The sequence below is a fragment of the Cetorhinus maximus genome, chromosome 4, assembly GCF_964194155.1.
Source record: "Cetorhinus maximus chromosome 4, sCetMax3.hap1.1, whole genome shotgun sequence".
Classification (NCBI taxonomy): domain Eukaryota; kingdom Metazoa; phylum Chordata; class Chondrichthyes; order Lamniformes; family Cetorhinidae; genus Cetorhinus; species Cetorhinus maximus.
Window position 1 is genome coordinate 56810706 of NC_135882.1, and position 27195 is coordinate 56837900.

General features: G+C 42.2%; 1 protein-coding gene across 1 annotated transcript in view; it reads left to right on the forward strand.

Annotated features, from left to right (window-relative positions):
* Positions 1 to 27195, forward strand: part of csmd3b (CUB and Sushi multiple domains 3b) — a 2128577-nt gene that overhangs the window by 1839527 nt on the left and 261855 nt on the right. The window contains exons 35-38 of the mRNA XM_078541225.1: positions 11325 to 11449; positions 13018 to 13114; positions 18828 to 18932; positions 19296 to 19414. Coding sequence (XP_078397351.1) covers positions 11325 to 11449; positions 13018 to 13114; positions 18828 to 18932; positions 19296 to 19414 — 446 coding nt within the window. The remainder of the gene's footprint in view (positions 1 to 11324; positions 11450 to 13017; positions 13115 to 18827; positions 18933 to 19295; positions 19415 to 27195) is intronic.

Here is a 27195-nt window from a genome sequence, read left to right on the forward strand (position 1 = left end):
ATAATGGGCATCAGCATGAAAAAATACCCTGTAATACATTAATGACACTACTTTCACTTTGTCTAATTTTATTCACTGTTGGCATTAGAAAATAATATTAAAAGAAAACATAATAAGATTTGCAGCATAAGAACTGGAATTGAATTAAATGTTAATGTGCTTTGAACCACCTTGTGCTGCCCCTAATCTTCAAATATGTAACTGCTATTAATTCAATTTAGTGTCCTCGTTCCCAGCTGAGAATATTTATGTTGTGAAAGGTTTCTAGTTTGTGAATCTCTTGTTAACTTTAGCTTCTACTAAGTCACTAATTATTTTTTCTTTTGGTCTAGCCAAAATTTGTTGTGTTTAGTTGTGAACAAATTTATGCTAGGACGTTTTGAACCAGTGTTTCATGTTTCACAACATATATTTATATAGCGCGATTATCATAATAAAATGTCCCAAGGCGCTTCACAAAGGCATTATAAAACAAGACACCAAACCACATAAGGTATTAGGTCAGATGCCCCAAAGCTTGGTCAAAGTGGTAGGTTTTTTTAGGAGCGTCTTAAAGGAGAAAAGTGAGATAAAGAGGTGGAAAGGTGTGGGGAGGGAATTCCAGGATGTGGAGTAGTGAGAAGTCTTAGCATACAAGAGCCGAACATGATGGTGTTTTATGTAGTCCAGCCAGATCTGGTGATGGCTGGCTAAACCAGTCATCCACCTTATTCTTTCAAGCCTTCATCCCTTGGAGAGTGGAGATAAGGGCCATAACAGGGGAATGGCTTTTATTAGTTAATTCCAATAATTGTATGTTGAGGAAGAATGAGTCTGAAGCTAGCCTGTACCTTAAAGCAAGTTTATCCCCAAGACAGCAAAGTAAAATCACAAACTCTCCCAGTTCCTCCCTGACACCCAGAGTGAAGTTTTTATGTACTTCCCCAATCATTCCCCAATTGGGGACAGTTGTGCTTAATTATCAACTGAAAGCATGTATTCTATTGCAGTACAAATTCAGCATTAACATTATTGGCTACTAGGGCATCCAAGGTTCTTTTTACTTGTATTTATTTTTAAGAAATACATCTTGCAAAAGAAGGAGCACAATGAGGTCCAACTTCACTCCCCTTTTAAACTTGTCAAATTAAGGATATTGGATTAAAATTAATAAAACAATTCGATTTTTTCAGTTAAGTTCAAGTTCACATATAAAGTGCCTACCCTGCCTACCACTTGTTTCTACGCTTGATTTTGTGTTTTTAGAAATGTTTATATTTCTATGTTTAATAACTCTCACAATATGATTGAAGGCCTGTGCTGTTCCGTCCAGTCATTTAACCAAGATTGTGGCAAAGTTTTATCTTTTTGAATTTCAGATTTGGTGAGGGTGACTAGATTTGATAGTTGCACAAGGTGTAAATTTCTTTGGCAATGGGGTGTACAGGTGTGACGCTGTGACAGTTCAAGGGGTAATGGACGTGAACGCTTTGGAAACACAGCAGCAAGTGTCATCTATCATTTTTCCCCACATGCCTGCCTCATTCATGCTGGAATTTTTTTTATTTGGCTTCGGCTCTGAATAGCCAGCAGTGGCCACCTGTTCTATCATTATTTTATGGTCCAAGTTTTGACCTATCTCAAAGGTGAAACAACAGCATTTTAACTTGAGTTAGAACAGGGTCCAGCACTGCCTTAATTTTAAAACTTTTGTTTTTATTTGTGAACCCCTTCATGGCCTTGCTCCTCCTTACGTCTGACATCTTCTCTGCCTACAATCCTCAGAGTTCCATGTTCCTCCAATTTTGGCACCTCGCACAGTTCCATTTTTCATCACTTTTTTTGGTGGCTGTGCCTTCTGTGCCAAGACCCTAAGCTCTGGAATTACCTCCCTAAACCTCTCCCTGCCTACCTCTCTTTCTTTGATTAAGACACTCTTTAAAATTAACCAGTTTAACCAAGCTTTTGCCACCTACCCTTATCCTCCTTCGGTCCCTGGTGTCAAATTTTATTTGATAATGTTCTGTGAATGGCCTTGGGACATTTTACTATGTTGAAGGTGTTGTGTGCACACAAGTTGTGTTTTGCTTAAAAGGACAAGCCTCAGTTTCGATTTCCTACGCCAAAATAATCTGACCTCAATATATCAAACTGAAATTGTAGACCCAAAGTAATTATAGGGGAAAACACAACATTTGTGGTGGGTGTCAGATCAGATTTCTTGATGATAGTCAACACTTGTCTTTTCATTAGAAATTTGACCTGAGCAAACTAAAACTCACTTAAAGACCAACAGAAACTGTGCAGCTTTCTGGAGCATTGGCTCTTCAGAATGGTGCAGCATTCACTGCTAATTTGAATTCACTGTACGAAGCTGACCCCTCCAGGTAAATTCAGTCTGTTATATTGGAGGTAGATTCCACTGCATGTCTTTCAAGAATACCTGCAGGGGGCCTGCTTCCAAATGGAGTAGCTTGAAAATCTCAGATAAATTCTGCTTGGTGTCTCCTTACTGCTTCAAACATCAATCATTTAAAGTACAATTAAAAACCAAGTGCTAAGCAGTGACCTTTGTAATCCTGGACAATTTACATTATTCATAACAAGATCAACGCTGGGCATTGTATTATGTTCGGAGATACATATCTTTGCTTTCCCAAATCTTCCCAATCTTTCAAAATTCACTAAATTCTGGGCGCTCCTAGTAGATTGGAAAACTGCAAATGTGACACCCTTATTCAAGAAAGGAGAGAGGCAGAGAGTTGTCAACACTAGTTTGCATGAGGGCACCTTTTAAAAGTTCTCCTTATGTCCCCTATGCTAAGCTTTGACCTTCCACTCAACCCTGTGTCCCCTCATGCTAAGCTATGTCACTTCCACGAATCCACTATGTCCCATCATGCCCCCACGCCAATCTCTGCCAATCCACCCATTATATCCCCTCATAACCCCTATTCTAAGCTAGGGCACTTTCATGCCCATTGACACCATTGTACATATTCTAGAACCAATGAAACTATTGTGTATAGTATTAGATGAGAAAAAAAGGCTTTGAACAAAAGTAATCGATTCATAACTTCCCCCTATGATGAAAAAAAGGCTGCACTAATAGTTAATAAAAGTGCCAATCACCCAGTCCCTTGAACGTATCAATACAAAAACCACAAACCCTTGAAACTACTTAACTTGTATAAACAAACATTGTGAAATTGACAGCAGAGATCAAAGAACCTGAGCTGTCAATCAAACAATTTTTCCTCTGGGGAGCAGCTGTTTCAAAAAACTTAATGATTGTCTGGGCTCTCGGCCAAGCCTCATTATGTATGCTTTGCTGAGAGTCCTGACACCTTTCAGAGTAGTAAAACACCTGGTCCTGGTTGGGGGAGAGGTGGGGTGTTTGGTTGTTAGGGGGAGGGTTGTCAAGGGGGCCATGAGAGTAGTTGAGGGGGTTGGGGATGGTAGTCGGATGGTCAGGATGGTAGTCGGGGGGTCAGGAGGATAGGTGGTCGGCGGGGTGTGGGGGTCAGATGGGTCAGTACCTTAGTTACCCAAGAGTTAAAAGTAATTTTAAACATTCTAACATTTACTAGGTAACTATTCTGCTAAGTCAGAACCATCCAAAGTCTCCAATTTAAATTGGAGTATCAGATGGTTTCAGGTGCGGGGCAGTTGTCCATCAGAAGTTTAAACTTCCCGGGCAATTTCCATGCAGTCCTTGCATGGGGACTTCCTGGGGGTGATCCCACAGCATATCTTCTGGGAAACCTCTGGGGTACGACCTACTGGGGAACAGAAGTTCTGGGCCCTTGCCTAACTTCAGAATTTTTTAAAAAATTCATTCATGGCATGTGGGCTTCGCTGGCTGGGCCAGCATTTATTGCCCATCCTTAGTTGCCCTTGAGAAGGTGGTGGTGAACTGCCTTCTTGAACTACTGCAGTCTACGTGGTGTAGTTACACCCACAGTGCTTTTAAGAATGGAGTTCCAGGATTTTGACCCAGCGACAGTGAAGGAACAGCGATATATTTTCAAGTCAGGATGGTGAGTGACTTGGAGGGGAACTTCCAGGTGGTGGTGTTCCTATCTATCTGTTGCCCTTGTCCTTCCAGATGGTAGTGGTCATGGGTTTGGAAGGTGCTGTCTAAGGAGCCTTGGTGAATTCCTGCAGTACATTTTGTAGATGGTACACACTGCTGCTACTGTGCGTCAGTGGGGAGGGAGTGAATGTTTGTGGATGTGGTGCCCCCAATCACTCACACTGACCCCCCAACTCCCCTCGAATCCCCGACTAGCTCTTGATGCCTCCCGAGTATCCCTGACCTGACCAACCCCTCACCCCCAACCTTCCGCCAACCCCCCCACCCAAACTGACTAGCCGCCAACCTGACTACCCTTCCCAACCCATCCCAGCTAACCTCAACCAACTAATTATCTCAACCACCTGCCACCTTGCCCACCTTACCCACCTATTACCTCACTCACCTGCTACCCTAGCCCAGCCACCCAACCCACTCGCAACCCATTCACGAACATTCACACTGGACCTTTAATGTTACCATATGGCAGCTGTTACTGTAAATAGGGGGTGTGTCCCGTCTTCCTCCAATGCTATAGCGCTGCGATGAAGCTCTCCAGTAGACTCTGAGCTCTGCAGTTTTGGAGAATCCGAGCTCAGAAACCTTGGCAAGAAGTGCGGAGCAGTGTTGAGGTGTGGAAAAGTTTGAGCAGAGTGGCATACTGACAATCATTGCCACTTCGCCCAAGAATCAGATAAATGTTTCTAATTTTGAAGTTGCATTAAGTGTTGAACAGATAGTTCCATGTCTGTTCTCCGGAAATGGGAAGATCTACTTAAAAGGAGGCTGTGCAAGGAAATTGAAGTGCCAAGGCAGTATCTCCCAGGGTGAAATCAGAAATGGATAGGAGCATAGCTCGATGAAAAAGCCCTGGTGAATAAATCAAAAAACCTCATAAAAGCCATGGAGATGAATGACATCGACAGCCTCACATACTTTCAAGAGATCTGTAACCGCCTCAAAAAATATCAGTAAATTAATGAGAAACAAACTGCCCCTTCTGAACTGATGCTGGGCAGCTTTAATCACATGCTATCCTTCAAGATGATCCCTTATGCTATCCATCATCAAAGTCTTTAATCACAATTGAGACAAGACTCATGTATCTGTACTTTGAGGTTTCATTGCAATCCTTTTTTACTTTAAAGAGATAGGTTGCATTTATAACGAGCTAATCTACTGGAATTTAACTTGTAAGGCATCAGGGATGTTTGCAATTTCTCAGCCATCTCGATCAGCACCCTTGGATAGAAATGTTAGTCTGCAGCTTAAATTACCTTAAGCATCCTAAAACCTTTTGCTATGTAATACTTGCAATACTAAAGGTTTCAACTCAACTCTTTCCTTTCTACCCCATCAATTCAGGGACCAGAACCCCAGCACAATATGAAGTCACTAAATAATCATTTCATAATCTTACCATTTCCCCACCCTCAGATGCTATTTTCCCATTGCCTCTGGTAAATAGTCCAATATCCTTTTGAACCCTGCCTGGATGCTGTTTCGTTGCTTGTCTTTATAATTTCCTCATGTTCTCTTTTATTGCATATCCTTTCGTCTATTTATTTTTATGGTTCTCTCCCATACAGTTCAGAATTTTACATGATCTTTGCTGGTACTAATTCCCTGCTATGACTTCCCTTTTCATACATGTGTACAATTTAGGTTGCCACAGTACAAAAAGGCATTTGCAGCTATTGAAAGGGTACAGAAGAGTGCAATCAGAATGATTGAAAGGATGGAAGGATCAGATGATGAGGAGTGATTATGTAAATTGGCCATTTTCTCACTATGAAAGAAAAGGTTGACAGATGATATGATTGCTGTTTTAGGATTCTAAAGGGACCAGATAATATTGGCCGCGGCAAACTATTTCACCTTGCCCAGAACAGAGGGCATGGTTTGCACTTAAAGAAGGTTAAATTCAAAGTTAATCTGCAGGCACAATGGACTGGATTTTCATGGGGCTGAGGAGATGCTGTAAAGGGGTGAAAATAACAGCTGCAGACCCAATTCCAGGACTCCCAACCCCATTCTCAGAGTTTCTGATTTTCAGGAGTGCTTTTTAAGGGTGGGGGCTGGTCCGGATCACAAGCCCACACCCTGCACTCCTGACCTCGCCGGCTTCATTTTGGGAATAGGTATGTCCTAGTCCTTTGCAGTTTTCATGGAGTTGGGCCAGCTTTTCATAGATTCACCATTTACGGCACCTTAGAGGTGTCATGTAAAAGTAAATACATTTGCTGATTCAACTAGATTTATGATTTAAGCCTCCCCTCTCACTCTACCTTGTGAAGCATTGTCTATCATATCGTTCCTTACACCCACTCAACTTGCAGCAGCATCCAGCCTTCGCTTTCTGTGCAATTCACCACATCCCGTCATTGTAATTCCTTATGCAGTGGAATGCATGTGTCTGATAGTCACCCTTGTCAAATGTACTGAATTGTTTGGATGAATACTTCAACTTCCCTCTCTCACTGCTCTTCTTATTTACCCCTTGTAGGAGTAGATCATGCAAAATGCAACAGACAGGGACAGGCCTAGATGTGGGACACCATTAATAATTCAGCTCACAGGTGCAGAGGAGGACATTTCTATCCCTCAGTCAGAGATGGAGAGACAGGGAGCTCAAAAATTGATGGTGTCAGAAGTTGGCACACACATGATCACTTCATTTCATCAGTGACTGAACTACGAGAAGACTGAGTATGGAAATTAACAAAATTGTGACTTTTCCATAATAATATCATATTCCCTACTATTGTCTTCCAGGGCTTTCACACACATAGCAAGTGTTGCAGAACATCCATTAGGTCAATTCCTCAGTGAACCTCATTCCTTTAGAGGGGGCACCATGACAAGATGTCCAGCCCTGCACCATGCAGATAATCGCTCTTTTGTAGGTTCACTTAGGCAGTTAGTTGGGCTTTCACCTTGTGACTCACGTGTGACTGGTGGCAGAGACAGCTGTAGAGAGTCCGCATCAGAGGGTACAATGCTGTCCAAACTCTGCTCATCTGGAGACTGATACAGAACCTGGGGTCTACTGTTGAGAAGGAGAATGCTAGAGGTGTATCAGCAACTTAACTGGGTACCGGCAAACATGCCACACACACACGCACTATGATACTGGAGGAGGCGGAGGACTCCAATTCGATCGCTAGTGGGTTAGTGTTGCAGGGAATTGCAAGAATGTCTGCCATAGAGAGAAAGAGAGTCCATCTTAATTGGATCAGCAAGTTTGCTGATGACACTAAGATTGGAGGCGTTGTGGACAGCGAGGAAGGCTTTCAAAGCTTGCAGAGAGATCTGGACCAACTGGAAAAATGGGCCAGAAAATGGCAGATGGAATTTAATGCAGAAAAGTGTGAGATGTTGCATTTTGGAAGGACAGACCAAGGTAGGACTTACAAAGTAAATGGTAGGGCACTGAGGAGTGCGGAGAAACAAAGGGATCTGGGAGTTCAGATACATAATTCCCTGAAAGTGGCATCACAGGTAGACAGGGTTGTAAAGAAAGCTTTTGGCATACTGGCCTTCATAAATCAAAGTATTGAGTATAGGAGTTGGGATGTTATGGTGAGGTTGTATAAGACATTGGTGAGGCCAACTTTGGAGTATTGTGTGCAGTTCTGGTCGCCTAACTACAGGAAGGATATCAGTAAGATTGAAAGAGTGCAGAGAAGATTTACTAGGATGTTGCCGGGTCTTAAGGAGTTGAGTTACAGGGAAAGATTAAACAGGTTAGGACTTTATTCCTTGGAGCGTAGAAGGATGAGGGGAGATTTGATAGGAGTTTACAAAGTTATGAGGGGTATGGACAGAGTAAATGCGAGTAGGCTCTTTCCACTTAGATTAGGAGAGATAAACACGAGAGGACATGGCTTTAGGGTGAAAGAGGAAAGGTTTAGGGGGAACTTCTTCACTCAGAGAGTGGTGAGAGTGTGGAACGAGCTGCCATCTGACGTGGTAAATGCGGGCTCACTCTTAAGTTTTAAGAATAAATTGGATAAATACATGGATGGGAGAGGTCTGGAGGGTTATGGACTGGGTGCAGGTCAATGGGATTAGCGGAGTAATATTTCGGCACAGACTAGAAGGGCCGAATGGCCTGTTTTCTGTGCTGTAGTGTTCTATGGTTCTATCTCAGAAATGGTACAAACGATCGGGGAAATTTACCTGTAATAATACTTCCACTTAAACCCTACAGAGATATATTATGTGCTGATTTCCTCAGGAAAAGAATGGCAAAATGTCATTCTAATGCCATCATTACATCAAAAATTACTAGAAAATTCTGGGGCAAGCTCTTTTCTACATTTAGAGACTGTGAATGGAAGGGTGGAAACTTGGAAACAATCAGAAATCAAACAGGTACACAGTCCAATTGCAGTGCTGCCACTAGAGTTTAAATGAGAACTCATGAATATTCAATATATTGGATGTGAGTGCCAGGCTGAGTGAACAGAAAACCCTTGATCAAAATAAATCATGATTCACTTTTATCAAAAACTTAGCAGGCCTCAAAGACACCTCCCATGCTCCAACCACTATATGGAAGCATCAACGTGGAGAGTAGAATGCTCCAGTCAGAAACCATAGACAAACAATGAAGTAGCAAACAATAGCCAGGTCTGTATGGACAGTTGTAAATCCATGGTGAAAATTCATTGGCTTTACTTGCAGAGTGTTCCTATAATTGCATGGGACTTCGATTTTTTTTTTTATTCATTCACGGGTTGTGGGCTTCACTGGCTAGGCCAGCATTTATTGCCCATCCTTAGTTGCCCTTGAGAAGGTGGTGGTGAGCTGCCTTCTTGAACTGCTGAAGTCCATATGGTATAGGTACACCCACAATGCTGTTCGGGAGGGAGTCCCAGGACTTTGACCCAGCGACAGTGAAGGAACGACAACATATTTCCAAGTCAGGATGGTGAGTGGCTTGGAGGGGAACTTCCAGGTGGTGGCGTTCCCATCTATCTGCTGCCCTTGTCCTTCTAGATGGTAGTGGTCGTGGGTTTGGAAGACGCTGTCTAAGGAGCCTTGGTGAGTTCCTGCAGTGCGTCTTGTAGATTCCGCCCATGGATGAGGCTTCATAAAAGACGCAAAGGCCACTTGGGCTCTTCGCCTGCTTGCCAACCTTAAGATTGGACGGGCAGCCCTGTCAATTAGTTCATTTGTTTTTTTAATGGCATTAACAGGCCTCTGACAGTTTGGTGGGTGCGCAGTCTGCTGAACAGAAGATCGGAATGATATGTGGTGACGTCAGGACCACGCCCAATGTCACTGCGCATCATTTGACGCATTGGCATGCGGGACCTGCCCCCGCATGCCGAAGAGAAGATTCTGCCCTTTGAAAAGTTAAAACATTAATGATGTGTACATGTAACATTATCTATCTCCCATTATCAGTGCAGTTCAATATTTCCTGCTACCAGTGGCTGAATCTAAAGTAATTAAGACATCTGTACCACATACATTTAACAAACTGGTAGAATGTTTGGTAGCTATCGAGTAAGATTCCTGTTCCTGGCAGTCATGTGGCGAAATACATATTTTTGAAATTGGTTGTCTCATTTTAAGGAAGAATGCAATTCTACCCACCTGTGCCAGTAAGTGAGAAGAGATCTCCATTAAATGCCTACTGATGTAGAGCTGAGAAGCAATGGAAAAAGTTTGTGTGTATTCCTTAACTGTTGTGTGGTGGAAGAATATGTCAATAGTTCTCAGGTGGATGAAAGTTCTTGACTTTGAGTCAGCTTCTTTTCTGCAGTTCACCTAAATATCACAATCTCCAAAATACATAAGAATATAATAGGAACATAAGAAATAGGAACAGGAGTATAGCATTTGTCACCTCGAGCCTGCTCCGCCATTCAATAAGATCATGACTGATCTTATTCTTGTTTCAATTTCTACATCCCTATCTACCCCCAATAACCTTTGATTCCCTTGCCTAATAAGAATTTATCTACCTCTGCCTTAAAAAATATTCAATGGCCCTGCCTCCACCACCTTCTGAGGCAGAGAGTTCCAAAGTCACACAGCCCTCTGAGATAAAAAAAAGTTCTCATCTCTGTCCTAAAAGGGTGATCCCTAATTTTAAACAGTGTCTCCTAGTTCTGGACACATCTGCAAGAGGAAACATCTTCTCCACGTCCACCTTGTCAAGGCCAATCAGGATCTTATATACTTCAATCAAGTCACCCCTCACTCTTCTAAACCCCAGTGGGAACAAGCCTAGTCTGTCCAATCTTTCCTCATAAGACAACCCACTCATTCCAGGTATCAATCTAGTAAACCTGCTAAGTAAACTTACATCCTTCCTTAAATAAGGAGACCAAAACTGCACACAGTATTCGAGGTGTGGTCTCACCAATGCCCTGTATAACTGAAGCATAATACAATTCCCAATGATCAACTTGAGAATTGAATACAATTAATTCTCTTGATTCATGTGTGATGTCCATTTGATATGAATGAAACCGGAATTTCAAAAAGCAAAGGAGATAAGGGAGGATTTTTTCTAATAATTGCTAGAATATTGAAGGTTATCTGATGGCAAGCAGTCTCGTAGAGGCATAAGTAGCTCACGTATGGAGGACAATTGCAGATTGTAGATCAGTTGTTGCTCTTTCGTGGCAGATGGGAACATAACAGTGTATAACTTACCTGAAGCATTTTGCAGGCCTGGATAAACTAAGGCTGTGCGTAACATCAATAATTTAGAGTTTACCTGAAATGAAATGGCCTGATTTACTCTAAAGTTCTCCCATAGAGCTTTGATTAATATATAATACAATTACTGTATTTTTTTAACCAAATATCAGTATAGATTTTTTTGTTCATTAGTTGGAATACTGGGTTAGTTGATGGGTTACTGTAAAGTTTAGTCTCATATGGTGTGTACACGATAAGCCCATTCAACAAGCAGATCTGTTTTCAATTAGTTATTAAATTGAAGACCACACTCAGAAGTTACATTTTATATCGTTAAAAATGTTTTTTCCAGGTTGCTGATTTCTTTCAGCACTATAAAACTGCTTTTTCTATTCCTGATATGCTTACAAGTATTCAAAGAGAATAAATAAGAGATACCGAATGTTTCTTGCATCTCTCTAGACAGTAAAATTGCTCTATTATTCATGGTTCTTTTAGTAAATCTTCGATAAGCTGTTGTCAAGCAGCAGCATGTCCTTTCCGTTCCATGCACACTAATATTACTGTCAGGCCACTTTTCAGTTTCAGCATTTCCATTTTCTTTCAGTGCCCTGTGGTGGAATTTTAACAAAGCGCAGAGGGAGCATTCTGTCTCCAAGTTATCCTGAACCATATGACAACAATTTGAACTGCATCTGGAAAATCGTGGTGCCAGAAGGTGCTGGTATACAAGTAAGGCTCCTATTTCTGCACTGTTTATTCGATGTTGTCATATCTAATTCTGATTATTTAGAACAGATGCTTCTGTTTCTATCTTTGTTTGTTCTGTGCTTGTGCTCATGTAACTCAACAGTGTAGTTTTGCTAATATTTAATCAAACCGTAAAGGTTCGTAGTCTGATTTTAAAGGTGAAAAAAATGCCTAATGCTATCAGTATTTGTAAGCCTTGGTGCTGGACCACAAAATTTACATTTGAGCATCATCTCTGATCTAGCCTGGGTCTAAGACTGCTACCAATGAAGCCTTGTATAGCCTGGCATCATTTATCTCTCTCTTGTAGAGTCTCCAGTTTCAGATTATTTTGGCTACAGTTTTTCTGATGGAATTAAATCACTGCTTTTGCAGAATACACATTATCTGTGAATACATTTTCTGCATTCCTGGTCAGAGTTTCACAGGAGATTCTGCACAGGAAGCACAAATGTTTAAATCATCCCCTGTGCCATTCATATAGGTGTTTGTTGCACAAGTAGGCAATCTAATTGCAACCATTTATTAATTATGTACAAAATATGCAAGTTATCTTATCTCAATTCACAAAAAAAGCATTGTTTCCATATTAATTTGCCACCTGACATCTTTATTCCTCTGTTGCTGCACTCTTGTATAGTCATTATGTTCTGCCCTATCTGGTTTTATCTTTAATAAAATAAATCTCCTTGAATAAAATGGCAGCAATCCAAGACTGACTCAATGTGCATAATACCAAATTTCCAGCACAGACACTTGTACAATCTGAACCCCACAGTATGTATTTCTTTAACTCCAGGCAATGATGTGATAAGGAATTAGCAGAAATTCTACTTTGGAAGATTGTCATCAGATTTCATCTGAAAGGGTCAGAGGAAGCTTGTAAAACAGAGGCCTCATCCAGCCCTATGTAATTGTTTCTGTATAAGTAGTAAAGCGATAAAGGGATTTAATAGGATAAATGCAGAGAAAATATGTTGTCTCATGGGATAATACAGGGATGGGGTATAATCTTAAAAATGCAGATAAGCCAGTTAGGAATGAAATTCAGAAGCACTTTCTCAAACAAAGAGTAGTGGAAATCTGAAACTCTCCCCCCCAAAAAAAAACTGTACATGCTGAATCAGTTAAAATTTACAAGACTGAGGTCAATAGATTTTTGTTGGATACAGACATGAAAGAAAAAGGGACTGAGGTGAGATACAGATCAGATGATATCCAATTGAATGGTGGAATGTGCGTGAAGGCCTGAATGGCCTATTCCAAATCATATTTTATCGAACTTCGACAGTTCATCGCTACAAGAATCTTGGAATAATATTAATAACTTACTAGCCACTTTTTGCACAAAACATCATATTTTTCAGTCATTTATCAATTGAATTAATTAACATTTAAAATAAATTTATAAAGCAGCAGATATTACAAAACACAAATATGCCTTTATTTGCATTTGGAATGATCTTAATCATAGTTTACATTAAGTAAGCTTGAAGCACACACTTGGTATGGTTTGTATTTTTCTAAATTAATGCATTTATGTTCTCCAGGTTCAAGTAATAAGCTTTGCAACTGAGCATAACTGGGATTCATTGGATTTCTTTGATGGAGGTGATATGAATGCTCCAAGACTTGGGAGCTTTTCAGGTAAGAAGCCGGATAAGACAAATTTGTATCATATAAGTAGGTTCAAAAAATGAACCATCATGCTCACTTCATCATATTTCCTCTCTTTTGGTTAGTTCATTGTTATCTGAATATCTGAAAAATTGGTAACCAGGAAAGAACAGGAATCTCACCAATAAACTGCAATTTATCATAAACTGCAACAGCATAGATCAGGCGGTTTATGCTGATCACCTAAACCATAGTTGAGATAACTTAATCTGTCAGGTTTTGCTCTTTATAAATGAGATTCATCATTTCTCTTTAAAAAAACGTCTATTTCAATGTATCTCACTTTTTAAAATGACTAAAACTTGCAGTTTGTATTCCCTTTGCACCTGCATTCTAGAGTCTAACCATATATGCACTGCTTTATGTATTTTGGAATTGTAGATGTAGGGGAATTTCTCTGTGCTGGAGGTATGGCAAAACCATGAATGTGGTTTCTTTAAAGCGCAATTCACGCTTTATTATATATTTCCCTGAGGAAGTTTTCACTCATGTGTTCCCTTTTGGATCCACTTAATGCTTGCCAATAACTGATGCTTTGAAGATTGTTGAAGGCCAATAGAAACATACTTAAACTGACCACGATGAGGTATAACTTATTTTACTGTGGTAACATGCAGTTAAATATACATTTAGGATGTTCAAATTCATCAATTACCATTAAAGTGCCAAGTGTAAGCATGCTTTCAACAAAGACAAGTGCCCCAGATTCCTCAGGGTTTTTGGAGCCTTGATCATAGACTAATGTATGGTTCTATTGGATCACTGCCATTTCTGAAAGCTTACTCAGTGCCTTATAAGAAGCAGAACTATTACCTTCCTCTTCAAGGTTAGCAGTGGTCAGAAGACGGGACTTTCTAAGTCAGGAGTTCTCACTCTAGGCTCCATTAGGATTGGGCATAACAGGCTGTGAACGGAAGTGTATCAGCTTCTACAAGGGTAATTATGAACTCCACTAGTAGGGAACAGGCAGGCAAGTGGGCTGTTTGTGTTAGTTACTCCTACAACAAATACACCAAACACTGTGACAATGATTGGTAATCTAAACAAAGGGTTCTTTATTAAAGAATAACAGGGTCTTAGGAGAGCCCTTCATACAAGCTTTACTTGCTCATAAACAATGCTCCAACTACTAAATCACATGTTAACTTGGATCACTTCCTGTGATGATGTGTACCAAACCCAAAGTGTATGCATATTCAGCAGTATGTTAATCAACTTGTTAAACTACATGTGCAACAAAGCAATATCATAACAGACTAGACAACTAAAGAGTGCAATTGCTTTTCTAAATTGAGGAGATTGGGTGGGGGGGGGGGGGGTGGTGGTGGTAATGAGGCTTGCAAGAGCGGGAAACATAGCTGGCGGGGTGACTTAATTAGGTGGGAGCCGAAATGTTCCTTTCCCGAAGGTGGGTCTGAATTTAGAGATTAAGTTAGCGGCATGTTTGTGGCAGGTCGGGCCTCACGCCATCCTGTGGCGGGTTCCTCATTGTAATACATTTGCATGTCATGAATACTGATTATATTAACACTCCTTGAGATTATGTCATACCTTCAAGATAAAATCAGTAGCACACAGGAATCTTGTGACTCCCGGTTCTCATTTGTTTAAAGGTGTTGTGCAACAGCTGGCTTTGTGCAGTTGTGTGTGAGGCCAGCTGTTTTCCTTGTTGAGCTTTGCAGCACAAGGGAAGGGAGCAGGAGAATGTCAGCTTGCATGGAGGCTCGAGACCAGCAAGGGCAAATTAGGGATGAGGGAGTCTGTGGAATGGGGTCATGAACATGGAGGACTGGAAGAGGGATCCCATGGAGAACAGAGGGTTGGGTCAGGGGAATGGAAGAATGAAGCGAGTAGGGCTTTATGTCCTGGGTGTTCTGGTGGGTTGTGGGGAAAGTTAGTCAAGGTAAGAAGATAAGGGGCCTAAAGAGCAGTGTCAGTACTGTCCACATGTGGATTCATCTCAAGGTGCTGGCTGGCAGTGTCCTTACAGGGCTTCACCTCCAATATTTCAATTATCCCCGCTGAGGGTGACCTTGGACAATGTCCTTTACAATGTATAGAATGGAGGGAAGGCTGAGTCTGCAAGTTCAGCCATACCCCACAGAGTGGCGAGTACAACACTGGACACTAACATGAACATTCAGTAAAGAAGACAAAAGTATATCCTTTCTTCCACAATGAAGAAATGATCTGAAATCCTCAGTAAACGTCAATGCATGCCAACCATGAGGCATGCCAGTACATTTAGGTCTCTGACTAATCGAACCTCAATAAATGACGGTGATGCACACATGAAACCAAAGTAATCTGAAATGGTTACAAGTGAAGTTTACATTTGAAAAACACCCATGCCTCCTTTGCACTTTGAATAAGTCTTAAGTTAATGAGTTGGGCAGGAAGGTTGTGGCCGTGATGAAGAGCCTCCCTGTTTGTTCAGGAGGCTTCTTTTATAACCTCTCCATACTTGCTACATTGTCAGCTGATAGCTGGTTTCACCAATGAACAGCTTCCCCCACCACCCCCGCTGCCCCCCCCAGTGTGATCGTACGTGTCTCCCTTGCACAACACCAGCACTTTAAAATTTAATCATAATTGTGTGGCAACCGGCCGAAAAGTGAGGGCCAAAGGGCCAAACCATTTCTGGTTCCGCCATCACTGTGGTTAAAATTCTGCCCAGTGAGTGGGGAGCTCTCAAGGGTATATCGAAAACAAAGGCCCGGATTTTTGTGTTTTTTGTGGTTGAGAAGGGAATTTTCCCGACCCCACAATCGTGTATCTGTCCTGCAGGAGCCTTCCTGCCCTATTTTTGTGTTGGGGTGGTGGCCATGCGCTAGAAATGGGTCTACCTCCTCTGGTGGCAGACCACAGGCAGAAATGGACCCAAAGTCAGGGACGGACCAATGCTGATGCTGCCCGGATTCGAGGCCTGTCTTTGTGGATGAGAACATCACTGGCTTGAAACAGTCAAGGTACATCTCAGATTGCAGCATTTCCTAATGAATTGTAAAGCAGGAAACACTCTTCCTGCTTCCTGGTCACAGTTCACAATCTCATTCAGTTGTAAATCAGGAGGCCCTCCCAATAGTGGCCATCTCCGTGAAAATCATGGGGGATCTGAACTTGCCATCTTTAAAACAGCACTGGCATTATTTTTTTTAAAAAGGGCACTGGTGTGGGGGGCGTGGGGGTGGTGGTTAAAATCCGCCCCATTTCCCAAGCTGGTGAAAATAGCCAGCTGTGGGAATGGAGGCGGGACTGCCGGATCTAGGATCTGGCCATCTTTTTTCCTGTCTCCGGTTGGAACCGAAATCTGGCCAAATAATTCCATGGACATGTGTAGGCAGGCACCAAGGATGCTTTGGCTGCTGAAGGTTAATGAGGTGCCCTCCCACTGAATCTGCAAGCTTGGGGTGGATCAGCATAGAAAGCATTGGGCTTAAGCCTGGAATAGCTGCCATGCAGGATCCTGACCTGAGAAATTTTGCGACCACCTCTATCAGCAAAGGTCAACATCAAGGTGACACTTGGTATAAGTTAAAAATGAGTACTAACTTAAAATTGTATATCACTGGTTCTTCCGGGGGTCATTTTGGAGGCAGTAAATCTACATTTTGCTGCTGTGTTACAGACTGTACGGAAACAATTTTTTAGTGTGCTTAATTGAAAATAAAGGCAACAGTATGTAACCATTGTTTTACAGATTAGATATTTTTTTTCGGGTATGTATTTCTGAAGTACAAGAAAAGTATTATCTGCTCTTGCATAGTGTACATTCTACAGTCCCTCATCTTTAGTCAATTAAAAGGATTACTGTTTACTTGCTTAACTTACAAGTGAATTGCAATCATCACAGACAGAAATCAATGTAAGCTGCTGTTCATATTTCAAGCTTTTGAGTAGCAGACCCTTAGGAGATATGGACTACCCATTCACAACTTGCCTCTTAATACCATTTAAAAATTTCCGTTCTCTTTTGGAAGCATGAGATCATTTATCTTGGATCTGAGGAAGACAAATCAAAAAATTAACTGAATGGTGAGAGGCTAGCAGATGTGTAGGAGGACAGGAATTTGTGGGCCCATATGCATTTATCGCAAAAAGCTGTACATTGGTAGAATATAATCAAGAAGGCTAATGGAATGTCGGCCTTTATCACAAGGGGTTTGGAATGCATAAGAAAGGAAGTGATGCTTCAGTTGTATAAAACCTTGGTTCAATCCCATCTGGTGCACTGTAGCTGTCATCATTTTGTACACTGTCAAAAAAGAAAGAAAAAACTTAGCACCCTTTCATGACATTTGGACTTCTTAAAGCTCCTTACAGCTAATGAAGTGCTTTTCAAGTATAATCACTATATTGGAAATGAAGAGGCTTACAATGCAGATTCACTAGAAAAATATAACATGGCTAAAGATTAACTTATAAACACAGATTGTATAAACTTCTTTTATACTCCGATTTTAGAAGATTGAGGATTGAGTCCGTTAAAATATTAAAGGGTTAGGGTCTCATCTGATGTCAACGTAACACCCACTTCTAGAAATGGCTGTGAAGCAACAATAAGAATTAGGAGCCTTTGTATTTTTTGCTTCCTCTGCCCAGGTACATTCAGTCTCTGAAGAAGGGTCATACGGACTCGAAATGTCAACTCTGTTTCTCTTTCCACGGATGCTGTCAGACCTGCTGAGTTTTTGCAGCATTTTCTGTGTTTGTTTTACATTCAGTCTCTGCTCACAATCCCAGGTGAGAGCAGTTAAACTCAGATCAGGACAAAGACTGACCTTGAAACTTTGCTGATCGGCATAGCTCATATACTCACTGGCCAGCTCATAGTGGTGATGGTAGTGATGGAGTATGGTTAGTGAAATTGGTCTTGGGCTGTAGCATATTGGGCATTAGTGAATCGGCAGTCCTTTTAACAGCTGCCTGATTATGGAAAAGAAAATGCAGTGGCCTGTAAAACAGGCTCCATTTTGTGCGACATCCCGAGGCTAATTTCACGACCATCGAATCATGGGGGTAAAAAGCTTGCATTTATACCAAGTTTTTTTTTGCTGGAATAATAGGGTGAACACCAATTTGAATTAAGTTTGAGTAACCTAAACCAGCCTACAAAGAGCTATGATACACAGCTTGCCACAGCCTGGCACCAAATTGGGAGTTTGCTTCAAGAAAGAAAGACTGAGTTGTTTTGGGAAAATTGTAAGGATAACCTTGTCAGCAACCAACTAATTTCACCTGGGTTGGACTGAGTTTCCCTGGATAGGTGAAAATCAGCCCCTTGTCGAATAGAGAGAATATAATCTTCTAAGGGAGTAAGTCTTCTCTTATCTTTTAAAATGGATCAACCAGTGGTGATATTGAAAGGAGCACTTACCAGGCCAGTGCGCACGCATACTATAATGGTTGGACACAATAAATATTGGAAGATTGAGCAGGTTCGAGTATGTGCCTGTGAAGGAACTAGCCCAATTTTCCAAGATTTACAGCATCTAGGTGACCCAATGCGTCTGGGTGTAGATCCAAGAAATTCTTTCGTATGCTATCTAGGTCATCCAAGTTCTTGACAGGGAGGGAAGAAGAGAAAAGAACGTGAACATAATTACAAACCAAACAAAAATTGAGAAGATAATATGGAACCCAAATGCTAACTATTTTTATTTCTATTTTATTCCATCTTCAGGCACTACAATTCCAGCATTCCTAAACAGCACATCTAATAATCTGTACCTCAACTTTCAATCAGACATCAGTATTTCGGCTGCTGGCTTTCACCTAGAATACACAGGTAATGCAGCTCATATCCATTTGGACATCTGCAGCTAAAAGTTACGAGGCAGCTCCATGCCTCAGGGAGATTTCTGCGCTCTTTCGCGCACATGTGTGAAAAAGCGCAGGCCCCGACTCTCCCTCCTCCCGCACAGGTAGCACTGAGTGCTACTGGGCATGTGTCATGCTGGGCGAGCCTTAATTGGCCCCCTCATGTAAAATGGTGGCGGACAGCCGATCACGGGCGGCAATCGGCTCTGCTCCTGCCCACGCCCCCTCCTGCTCAGCCCACGCCACAGGGAGAAAATTCTCCCCCAATGTTCTTTTGAAGAGAACATGTCATTTTAAGTATCAGTGGCTAATATGAAGTATGATTTTACAGCCATAGGATTGGATTCCTGCACAGAACCACTTACTCCCAGCAATGGAATCAAAAATGGAGACAGGTACTTGGTTGGAGATGTAGTATCATTTCAATGTGATCGGGGATACTCTCTTCAGGTAAGCAATTGGAGTCATAATATTAAAAAAAAAATCATTTTCAAAAGCTTTGCAGAGTCTACCATTCCATTTAGTGTTGACACACATCATTTGGTAATGGAACAATAAATTTTCATATTAAAGTAATGTTTTAGAGTCCAAAGGGGAAACAAGATGATGCCAGAGTTACAATTCAACAGGAAGATGTATTACCACATTCCTGCTTAATTCCTATCCACCACCATATTAAGTGCACAGATATTTTAGGTGGATGCCTCATGAAAATCAAAGTTCCGTCATGCCATCAGGACCTTTCTTAAATTTTAATTTCTTTTATTTATTCATTCACGGGATGTCAGAATCAGTGCCAAAGCAGCATTTATTGCCTTTGAGAAGGCAGTGGTGAGGCACCTTCTTGAACTGCTGCAGTCTGTGTAGTCAAGGTACTCTCACAGTGTTCTGATAGGTCAAAGTTTCCAGGATTTTGCCCCAGTGACGATGAAGATATGTTGAATTATTTCCAAGACAGGATAGTGTATGACTTGGAGGGGAACTTGGAGGTGAGGATGTTCCCATGCACCTGATGCACTTGTCCTTCCAGATGGCAGAGTCTGTGTGTTTGGGAAGTGTTGGCAAGTTATTGCAGTGCATCTTTGAGATCATACACATTACAACCACAACGTGCTTGAGGTGGAGGGAGTGAAGGTATAATGGGATGTCTGTCAAATAAGCTGCTTTGTCCTGGATGTTGCTGAACTTCCTGAGTGCTCTGGGAGTTGCAGTCATCGAAGTGAGTGAAGTGTTCCTTGTTAGTGGTGGAAAGTTTGAGAACTTGGGAGGTGAATCACTTGCCACAGAATACACAGGCTCTCATCTGCCCTCGTAGCCATAGTATTTATGACTGGTCCAGTTAAGTTTTTGGTCAATGCTGTCCTCCAGGATGTTGATGTTGAATGATTCAACATTGGAATGCCATTGAACATCAAGGAAGGATAGACTGTTTCTTGTTGGAAACGTTCATTGCCCGGCACTTGTGTGGTCTGAATGTTCCTTGCCACTAATCAGCCCAAGCCTAAATGTTGTCCATGTTGCGTTGAATGCCGGCATGGACTGTTTCATTATCTGAGGAATTGCAAATGGAACTGAACAGTTATGCAACTGTGCAACCATCAACAAACATTCCCACTTCCCACTTTTGACCTTAGGATGGAGGAAAGGCCATTGATGAAGTAGCTGAAGATGCTTGGCCCTCAGGCACTACCCTGAGGAACACCTGCAATGATATTCTGGGGCTGAGAAGATTAGCCTCCAACAACGACAACCATCTCCCGTTATGCTAGGTATGATTCCAACCAGCAGAGAGCTTTCCCCCTGATTCTCATTGACTTCAATTTTGGTGACATGCTCAGCCAAATTTTGCCTTGATATTAAGGGCGGTCACTCTCACCTCACATCTGTAATTCAGCCCATTCAACTATGGACAAAGGCTGTAATGAGGACTAGAATCGAGTTGTTCAAGCAGAACCCAAACTGAGCTTTGAAAAGGAAATTATTAGTGATTAAGTACCACTTGATAGCACTGTCAATGACATCTTCCATAGTCCACCGATTAATGAGAGTAGGATAATGGATGGTAATTGGCCAGGTTGGATTTATCCTGTTTCTCCCCTGACATTCAGTGGCATTACCATCATCAAATCCCCCATCATAAACATCCTGGGGGTAACCATTGACGTGAAACTTAACTGGGCCAGCCACATAGATGCTGTGGCTTGCAGGAGCAGTTCAGAGACTTGGTATTCTATGGCAAATGACACACCTATCGATTTTCCAAAGCCTTTCCACCACTACTACAAGACACAGGTTAGGAGTTTGATGGATACATTCCAATTGCCTGGGTGAATGCAACCAATTTGATTGGCACCTCATCCACCACCTTAAACATTCGCCCCCTCCACCACAGGTGCCATCTACAAGATACACTACAGCAATTCACCAAGGTTGGTGACAGGAAGCAAAGTGTTATGGTTGACGGGTATTTCTGTGACTGCAAGTCGATTTCCGGTGGGATTTCACAGGATTTGGTATTGGGTTTCTTGCTGTTTGTTGTATATAATCAATGGTTTGGACTTAATGTTGGGGGCATGATTAAGAAGTTTGCATATGATTAAAAAATTGGCTGTGATTGATAGCGAAAAGAAAGCTGTAAACTGGAGGAAGATATCAATGATCATGTAGGCAGAAAAATGGCAAATTCAATTCATTTCGAAGAGATGTGATTGAATGCATTTGGGGAGGACAAACAAGCCAAGAGAATACACATTAAATGGTAGGATTTTGAAATGTATGGAGGGACCTTGGAGTGCATGTCGACAGATCCCTGAAGGTAGAAATGCAGAAAAGTAGAGGGGCCAAGAAGGGATACTATTGAGTATCCTTTACCGACTAAGGTGCAGAATACAAGAGCAAGAAGGTTATGCTACAAGATCATGGGGCAGAATTTTACGCTCCGCGGGTGGGCGTACGTCCAACCCGATTGGGCGTAAAATAGCGCGCGATGTCATCATGCACTCGTGCGATATTTCAGTCGGCGGGCGTGTGTGAGAGTCGGCAGCGCACCCGTCGACAATTAAGAGGCCTATTAAAGCCATTAATTGATTAATTTAAAGCTAATTTCCGCTGCCTTACAGTTCGTGGGCGGGCAAATCGGCCAGGTGGCCTTTGGATTTTTTAGGAAACTTCATCCATGGGCGGGATAGTGTTTCCAACATTAATTAAAATAAAAATGTTTTTACATAATTTTTATTATGTTTATGTTCATGTGAGTGAGTCCTATGTGGGTCATGTTTTTCACATTTTCAGAACCTTTATTTTTGCTTTTAATATTCTTTGGCTCCCTGAGGCTCCCCTGCCTATGTGCAGTCTTTTGCGCTTGCACTGCTCCCGCCCCCACCTGGGCAGCACTGAGCTTCTCGGCGTGCCTTTCATGCTGGCTTGCTGTTAATTGGCCAGCCAGTGTGAAATAGCGGTTGGGGGCAGGAAGTGGACTGTTTCCTGGCCACTCCCGGGCCTGCCCGCCTGACGACCCGAAAAGCCTGCCCCTTAAGAAATAGGAGCAGGAGTAGGCCATTCAGCCACTCGAACCTGCTACACCATTCAGTAAGCCTATGGCTGACCTGATTGTGCCTGCGGTAGTTTCAGTCCCTGCAGCGAGGATCGCGGAGCGACCATAGGGAGGGAGGAGAGAGGCCAGGAAGGGTTGGGGAAGGGAAGGTGTTGAAGACACCCTCCCCCGCAGCAGCAGGAGTCACCCTCCAAAGGCAGGAAGCTGAAGAGGCAGAGGAACCCACCCAAGGTACGGCAGGCAACGAGAGCGCCCACCATGGCCGGCCACATCCTGGAGGTGGTGGCGTCTTCCAGGGAGTACCGCAGCCTCTTGCTGGCCGGTGTCAAGAAGGCGCTGTCAGCTGCCAGCTATAACTTGCTGCAGATCAACTCGCGGGTGAACCAGGCAGCCGGGAGCCTGGTCACCGAGGGCTCGCTGCTGCAGACAGCGAGCACCGGGTCCTCGGGCTCCTTCAAGATCAACTGGCAGCACCTGGAGGGCCAGAGCCGCCCGGCCACTGCCCCTACACCCACACCCCAGGTCTGAGAGCGGCCGTGAGCCGCAAGGGGAAGTTGAAGAGGAGCCCTGTCAGGGTGAAAAAGAAGAAGAAGCTGGATGGGCGGAGGAAGGGTGGTGTCAGCCAGAGGAAAGGTGCCAAGGGAAACAGCATCCCGAGGCTGGACGGGCAGCACCAGAAAGTGGCCAAGGAGCCGGTGCCAGGCACTGATCCGGCTGTCAGGCAGGAAGGTGAAAAAGAGGTGAGAGCTAAGAGCGTCCCCGAGGGAACTGGGCAAGGAGCAAAGCGGTGAAGGAGGGAAACAGAAAACATTCTAGTGGCGAAAATATCAACTCCACTTTCCTGCCTGTCCCCCATAACCCCCAACTTCCTTATCCATCAAAAAACTTTTAAACTCAGCCTTGAATATATTCAATGCCTCAGCCTCCAAAGCTCTCTGGGGAAGAGAATTCCAAAGCCTGGCGACCCTCTGAGAGAAGAAATTTCTCTTCATTCTTCTTCTTCTTAAATGGGAGATCCCTTATTTTTAAACTGTGTCCCCTAGTTTCCCCTCAGACAGCTTCACTGGTGTCTACCCTGTCAGACCACTCAGAATCTTATACGTTTCAGTAAGATCACCTCTCACTGGAAGAGTCCCAAAGAAGAGTTATTCAGCTCAAAACATTGACTCTGTCTCTCACTCATCAATGCTATCCCCGACCTGCTGAGTTTTTGCAGCACTATCTGTTTGTATTTCATTGTCTCACTAATGCAGTTGTAGCAAAACTTCCCTAGTTTTATATTCCATCCCCCTTGCAATAAAGGCCAACATTCCATTTGCCTTTCTAATTACTTGCTTGATAACTTTTTTTTATTCATGTACATGGACACCCAGATCGCACTGTACTGCAGCATTCTGCAGTCTGTCTCCATTTAAATAAGAATCCACTTTTTTCCTTCCTGCCAAAGTAGACAATCTTACATTTTCCCACATTATAATCGATCTGCCAAATTTTTGCCCATTCACTTAACCTATTGTCATACCCAGAAGACATGAATATATATGTATATATCTATATCATCCTGGCTATCTTGTAATTTTTAAAAAATGGACAAAGGCTTTACACTGACTGAAGCCTGACTAGTGACAGAGCATACAAAAAGGATTTCTAGCCTTCAGAAAACAGCAGGGACCTTGTTATCGTTAAAGACGCCCTAATGCCCGCCTGTAACTGCAGAAATCAAATTTCAAGAAAATGCACAAAGACCCTTTATGTTTCCAAGGCAGAGCTCTGGCCAATGGCGATGACACATCTGCAAGGACAAAATGACCCTCAAACCTGTTAAACTTACAAATGGATGAAACATTAACCATCTCAAGAACCCAGACCACGAATATACATCCTTTGTCCAAACCAAGGCGAAGAAGTGGGAGTTATGTCACATGACCCTGCCCCCAAGCTGCTAGAACCTGTAATATTGCCTAGTGGAGCTGAACAAAGGCAGTCTGCCATCTTCCATCAATACAACAGCAGCAGGATCAGAGCTCTAGCCAGGCTTAAATTGGCCCTCATCTACAGTGCTTCTACTGAGACATCTGAACTTCTGTACCAATGCCTACTACAAAACTAATTGATCTCCACATGCTTCTCCCATCACTGGAAAAGTGGGTTACCCTGCATCAGTTTTAGCCTGCTAACCACTGTGATGGAATGCTCCAGTTCACTTTTGATTCTGGACCCTGGATGCATGTGAAACAATCATTCTTACTTTGTCTGTGGTATTTGCCCTGTACTACTTTCTTTCCCTTATCCCTCTTTTATTGTATGACCCTATCCCAAGTTTGCTGTGAGGTTATTAATAAAGGATTGGATCAGTCCAAAACTAAGGGTTTGTGGAAAATACGCCACCACGGGGGAAATTAAAAACCAAAAACACCTTTCTGTTTACAGAGGGGTGGTGAGGGGAGAAATCAGGGCTATTTTAAATTAAACCCTCCTCCTGTCCGTAACACCATCTATATCTATTTTCAGGTGCTTTGTATCCTCACAACTTGCTTTCCTACCTGCATTTGTATTGTCAGCAAATTTGACTACAGTACAGCCAGCCCCTTCAACTAAGTCATTAATATAGATCATAAAGAATTGAGGAATTGGCACTGACCCTTGTGGCACTCCAGTATTTACAGTTTGCCAAGTTGAAAATGACCCATTTATCTTGACTCTCTTTGCTGCTCATTAGCCAATCCTCTATCCAGGCTAATACATCACCCCCCAAAACCATGAGCTCTTATATAAAAACAGAAAATGCTGGAAAAACTCAGCAGGTCTGGCAGCATCTGTGGCGAGAGAAGCAGAGTTAATGTTTCAAAGTCCATACGGCTCTTCCTCAGAGCTCTGAAGAAGAGTCATACAAACTTGAAACATTAATCCTGTTTCTCCCTCCACAGATGCTGCCAGACCTGCTGAGTTTTTCCAGCATTTTCTGTTTTTATTTAAGAAATCCAGCAGTTGCAGTATTTTGCTTTTATCCATGAGCTCTTATCTTCTAAAGTAGCCTCTTTTGTGGTACCTTATCAAATGCCTTCTGGAAATCCAAATATAGTACCTCTACTATAAAGTTCCCCTTTATTCACCCTGCTTATTACATCTAGAAGGAACTCTAATGAATTGGTCAAATATGATTTTCACAAAACCGTATTGACTCTGTCTGATAACATTATGATTTTCTAAATCTCTTGCTACTACTTGTCTTTCCCAATGACAGATGTTAGACTAACTGGCCTATAGTTTCTTGCTTTCTATCGCAGCTAGAGAATTGCACACAGTTCTAGTCACCGTATTATAGGAAAGATGTGATCGCAGCAGAGAGGGCACAAAAGAGATTTATGAGGATGCTTTTGGAAAATATTCACTATGAAAAAAGATTTGACAGGTTGGGTTTATTTTCTTTTGAACAGAAGAGATTGAGGAGGATTTAATTGAGATGTATAAAACTAAAATGCCTAGAAAAAGTGGATAGAAAGGACCTATTTCCATTAGAAGGGAGGTCAAAACTAGAGGAGGTACATTTAAAGTAATTGCTGAAAGGATTAGAGGGTAGTTGAGGAGTATTTGTTTTCACCCAGAGCGTGATGGTGTCTGGAACTCATTGACTGAATGGGTGGTAAATGTAGAACCCCTCATTGCATTTAAAAAAACACTTGGATATACACTTGAGGTACCATAACATTGCAGGGCTTTGGACCAAGAGCTGAAAGGTGGAATTAGGCTGGATAGCTATTTCTCAGCTGGCAGACTTCAGTATGATATAGCCAAAGTGATTGAATGCGTGGTTGCTTGAAGTTAATGAAAAGCTACATGAAACAGGAAGGCACCTTACTTAATAATGCTCTCAACCTCACCATCACCAACTTGGTGATTCTGCTGAGCCCATGATCTCCAGGCAGGCTGTTGCCAAGGATCTGAATGTTGGGTGGTCTTCCCTGGTCTTGCTTCTCTCCCGAGTATTGTGAGCCATTTTGTCCTGTAGAAAAGAAATTCATGATCAGCTGTTGAGAAGGAATGTGCACATGGTGGGAGCTGTTTCTTGTAGTATATACCGAGAGTAAGAAGAAACAGGTTGAAGATCGGGTGTGTTCGAGGGAAAGGATGTGGCTGGAGTGTGAAGTGAGAAAGGAGTTTCTTGTTCTGCGATAGCTACCATATAGGATGGATTGCTATTATTGTCTGTTGTGAAGAGAGCAAACAAGTGTTTGCCCTCTCATAAATGATGCTGGGTGATTGCATCATTCACTCCGCCCCTGCTCAAACTCGCTGCCTGAACACATTTATTTCCAGAAATTGATGTTGAACAGGAGAAATTGTTCCTCCAGATCATAAGAGTTCAGAATTCAAAGCATCGCCACATAAAAATTATAGTTATTCCTTCAATAGAAACAGAAGGCTGCTTTGCTGGTAGGCATTTAACATTTTGTTCATGTTTACAGTCCAAAATGTTGGATCAACAATGTGAAACAGTGTAATACATGACATTTTATCTGCCAAAACCACTTAAAAAAATACATTTACAAGAAAGTTGAATTCCACTGCAATGTCAGTTGATATTACCCACTACAATGCCCTCTTAAAGTAAAATAATCTGTTACTGGATTAATTCTTCTATGGATATCTCTCTGTATTATTTTTTTCTAAAATCATA